Genomic DNA, 4,815 nt, shown 5'->3' with positions numbered 1-4,815 from the left:
CCCGCTTTTTTCCAGGATAGATATGCCGTGAGCATCTGCTGCAACTGTTTCTTTGGTACCTAATAAGTGTTTTGATGTTGGCTCATGCCCAAGAGGCTGTGCTTCTGTAATGGCACACTCTGCAAATATAGAAGCCAGCTGATCCATACTAGCTGTTTCTTGGATTCTACGCTTGTAAAGTTCACGGGTACGGTTCAGAATCTGAAGTACTGCCTCATCTCCTCCTTGGGTTCTCATCGCCATCACGACCTGTTAAGAACAAGACAGACTGACTCAGGGAAGGGTACTATAAAGGAAAAAGTTCAATGCAGTCTATATACATAAATGTGAATGATCTTGCAATCATAAAATCAGGTGCGCGGGAAATCAAATCATGATTCCTACACTCACAACCAATCCCAAATGCAACAAGGAAAGATACTTTATTATTCTGAAAGTCTAGAAGAAGATGATAACATAAGAATTGCATACTCAAAGCTAGCAATATAATTATGTTTAGAATAAATTCCAATATCTTATAATAAAGATCAACAAACTAAAAATCTTGGGTAATCCAAACTAAAAATCTTGGGTAATCCAAACCGGGTAAACTACTTTATTGACTTCACCAGAGAAGAAAAAAGAATTAACAATATAGCTTAAGCCAATTCCGACGAACCCTAATCAAAGTCCAAAAGATAGCAAAAATGAAATACAGACCAAAAAAGGTAAAACCGAAAACGCATAGAACAAAAATGGAGAAAAAATTAGGGTATGGAAGAGAGAAAATCGAAAATACCGCTTGAAGAGCTTGTGATGGCTCTCCTTGATCGACGAGCCTCCGAGCGGCGGAGAGGAAATCTCTGGCGGTGCCTGGTTTGTCGAGGATAAACGTCTCGGCGGAGTCCGTATCCATCATCTCCGTCTCGGGATCACCGTTCATGGTGTAATGCATCTGAAACTCGAGAGAGAATCCAAGAAAGAAAAAAGCAAAAAAAAAAAAAAGGCCAGAGAGAGGTTTCTAGGAACTTCTTTGTCGCATTCCTTTAATTTCTTTCTCCTTACAAATTATACCTCTTATTAAATTCTCAACATTTTCAAGCAAACCAAAAACAAAAGACAAAAAGGTTATAAAACAAAATTAGAAATCGGAACATTTTTAAACAGAAAAAGATAGATCGAGGGATTTCTTTTTAAGAATAAAGGGGTAGAAAATCCATTTTAAAAATATGCAATTTCATACAGAGAAATTTCTAAAAATATCACTAATTTAAATTTTTAAGGGTGCATTCTAACTTGACTTGAGTGATTTCTGTAGAATTTACAAAAATTATGTTATTAAATCATGGATTTTAAAAAGTTCATTATAATCCATTGTTATTGAACTGATAATTTTAAAATCTATTTTTACTTAAATCAGTTGTAGATTTGGATTTTAATAAGTTTTACGGATTCTGTGGGATTTGAAATGATTTGTTTAGTTAAAAATACAAAAATCAAAATCTCATTGTTTTAGGTGGGATTTGAATTTTTTTACCATAAATCATATCAACTTTCCTAAAATCTTTTAAAATTCTAAATTTTCTAAATCCCATTAAATACTCCAAAATCATGCTTACAAATTTCAATACACCCCACACATTCTCATATTTTCCAAAATTAGCACACATGTTCTAATTAAATACTAAAACACAAAAATATTATTAATTCACTATAATTCTCTTTTTTTCTGCTTCTTCCCCCGTAGCCAATGACAATATGTTCAGCTATTTCAAGCTGATCCCAAATCTGTAGGTTAATCTTTCTTCTGTCTTTTTTTTTACTATTCATCCTTCTCGATTTTGTTCACTATGTTTGTAACATCCGCGAACCGACTTCCCGACATGTGCATTGGTCGGCGCAAGTTTGGTTTTCGCGAGACGACTTAAGTTAAACGTCCGTTTGGTTTTGTTTTGGGTTAGAAAACCCTTAGAGTCGCGCGTAAAAGGAAAAGCTCGTGGGTTTGGCCGAGTTTAGCCGTTTTAGAGAGAAAAGAAAGAGAGAAGTTGTTCTTGAAGTTTTAGGAGATTAGAGTGCTTGTTCTTGTGAGATCTTGCCTGTGGAGTGGAGATCTGAAGCTAGGATCGTTGTAAGAGCTTGCTTGAAGTATAGATCCATCAGTTTAGAGTCTGGATCTTCTTTGGCAAAGGTGAGTGCATGACCATGGTTTATCTAAGCTTGAAATATCTCTGATTTTCGTCTTTATGGCTTCAATTGGTAACCACAATTTAGGAAAATAATGAAGAGGAATGTGATATTCTTCTTTATTCCACAATTTTTTTACTATTTGATAGTAATAATTTTTACTCTACATTATTCATAAAATAAAGAACAATAGAACAAAAATGTTCCTCCTCAAAATGGATGAGGAACAAATAGAACAGAAAAATAACAAATATTAAATTCGTTTTTATATTTTAAAATAAATAAAAAATATTTTTATTAATAATATTTCAATTTTTTAATATAGTAATTTTTATATTTTTATAATGTATTGACAGGAAAAATATTTTTGATATGAATTTCATGTTAAACTAATCTTAAGGCTCTATTTGAAAACTATATGAACAGTAAAATAAATTTAAGAGACTCATATTTATATCGTAAATAAAAACTAAAAATAATTTAACTTACTTTTAAAATTGTATTATAGTTTAATATTTAATATTAATATTTAATATGACATATCTAAAATTTTATTTACAAATTTTATTTTAAAATCAAATGTAAAATTCATTATATAGACATTATAAGTAGTATTAGTCTTATCATTTAATTTGATTTATTTAATATTTAATATATTTTAAAAGACATTTTTATTGTTTGGTTACCATTTACTATTTTTTTTCTTCTATGCAGATTTTTTTTTCATTGCTCAAAAACTGTTTGTTCCGTTCGGCATTGTTCTTTTTATTCTTTTTCTTTTTGTTCTTCTAATGGCTACCAGTAGGAGCCTATGTGTTGTGTGGTTGATTCCTTGGTTTGTTGGAGTGGTTTTGTGTTACTTGAGGCTTTGAGAGAGTCCCTTGTGGCTTTGGATCGAGTCTGATGCGTACAAGAACAGAGATCTGGCGAGGAGTTTCGAGGGGAACGATGTTCGGCATCTGCGTCAATCGATGCACTAGCCCATCCATATCCGACGGTTATTTTGCTATGTCTGGGAGGCTTTAAAGACTTATTTACCGTCTCTACAAATCACCACATGATATTTTCTTGTGTTTTGTTCTCACTCACACAGACGTTATGAGCGTTTGTTGTAATGGCGGGAGGGGGAGGTCCTGAACAACTCATGAGGAGATGGGGATTCTCTTGAGGGGATGGCGGGTTTCCTAGATACTGATAGCTCGAGGGACTGTTGTCCTGAGGATGGCAGAAGAGATGAGGGTTCTCTTGAGGGGACGGGGGGTTCCCTAGATACCAAAATTAAACGACACACCATTACCCAGTCTTTCTACTAATAAAAGCTCTCGCTTAAGGCTAGCTTTGTTGGTCGCGGCTAGATCTATCCACCCCACTTTCACCAAACAGATATTTATCATAACCCCTGTTCAAAAACGCGGTCGCAGAGGCCGCTTAAGCGGCGGTTAAACGCTCGACGACGGACCTCCGCCACGATATTGCCCAAATCAGCGTCAAAATCGGAGAACAAAGAAAACAAATAAATTTTTGCCTTTTTAACCTAGAATAATATGTTATATCTCAAATCTATAACTTAGTTATCGAAACCAGTTCAACTCGAAGTGAATTTAGTGAAAACAAGTTAATGAAATGACCCGCGGCCATAGAATAGGGTTACAGGTATACTGAGATCAAATAGAAAAGATGATTTTGAAATGACCATTTTCTCCTCATTAATAAAATTGATAAAAAAAAACATAAAACAAAACATATCGGGCATCAAACTCGTGTTTGGTTGGCTTTACATACCAACACAAACCACTGGACTAGGCTCGAAACTTTGAAATATATTACACTTTTAGTATATCATACATATATATAGATAAAACCCCTAAAACTAATCTCTGATTAATCTCCGATTTAAATCAGGTTTCCCGATTAATCGCTACGTCCTCCCTCGCCGCCCGACTAATGCCTAGCAATATTCAAGACAAGGATTATAACTAATTGTATTTACAACACCGCCGAAAGAATTTCGACTACACAACTATAATTTTCACTCACCTTTACCGGATTACCACCGACCCGTAGCTTCGATCTTTTTCCGCGAACCTTCAAACAATTGCTTCCCTTCCTCTAAACCAAACCTAACTGTTTTTCCACAAAAATAACATCTCTTTCACTCTAACTCACCAGATTTCCTCATCTTGAGAACAAAGAAATGAGAATCAACGATTTGCTCTAACAGAGAGAGTTTTAACAAAATATCTTTTTATATTTCACTTTACTCAGCTTTTTAATTTTTTATAAATTTTAATGGAAGTTTTGTAAATAACAGTTTGACATAATGCTTTAACATCTTTTTCACAATTATATGTGTCATTTGAGTAAAAATATGGTTACAAGTGTTGTTTAAGTAAACAACTAGCTTATAAGTGTTGTATGAGTAATTTTATCACTCTGATATCATTTCAAATTTATAAAGATTCTAACACAAAAACAAAAAACTTAAAGATTGTGGACAGCATGTGTTGATATTTAATCATGAAGGATCACCGATTGACAAAAAAAATCTGAAAAAAAGGTAAAAACTGTTAAAAACTGGATAATGATTATCCATTTACACTTATCCAATTGTTATATATATATATATATATATATATATATATATATATATAT

The 4,815-nt window shown here is 33.3% G+C and overlaps 1 protein-coding gene across 1 annotated transcript in view; it reads right to left on the bottom strand.

The window, feature by feature from the left end:
* LOC104728675 overlaps positions 1–1,032 on the bottom strand; it is a 1,156-nt gene extending 124 nt beyond the window's left edge. Inside the window, exons 1-2 of the mRNA XM_010447630.2 lie at positions 779–1,032; positions 6–249 (exon numbers count right to left, since the gene is read on the bottom strand). Coding sequence (XP_010445932.1) covers positions 6–249; positions 779–934 — 400 coding nt within the window. The 5' untranslated portion in view covers positions 935–1,032. The remainder of the gene's footprint in view (positions 1–5; positions 250–778) is intronic.

Source organism: Camelina sativa, chromosome 11 (genome assembly GCF_000633955.1).
Source record: "Camelina sativa cultivar DH55 chromosome 11, Cs, whole genome shotgun sequence".
NCBI lineage: Eukaryota > Viridiplantae > Streptophyta > Magnoliopsida > Brassicales > Brassicaceae > Camelina > Camelina sativa.
Note: the sequence above shows the minus strand (reverse complement) of the source record. Positions and strands in the feature narration are given on the sequence as shown.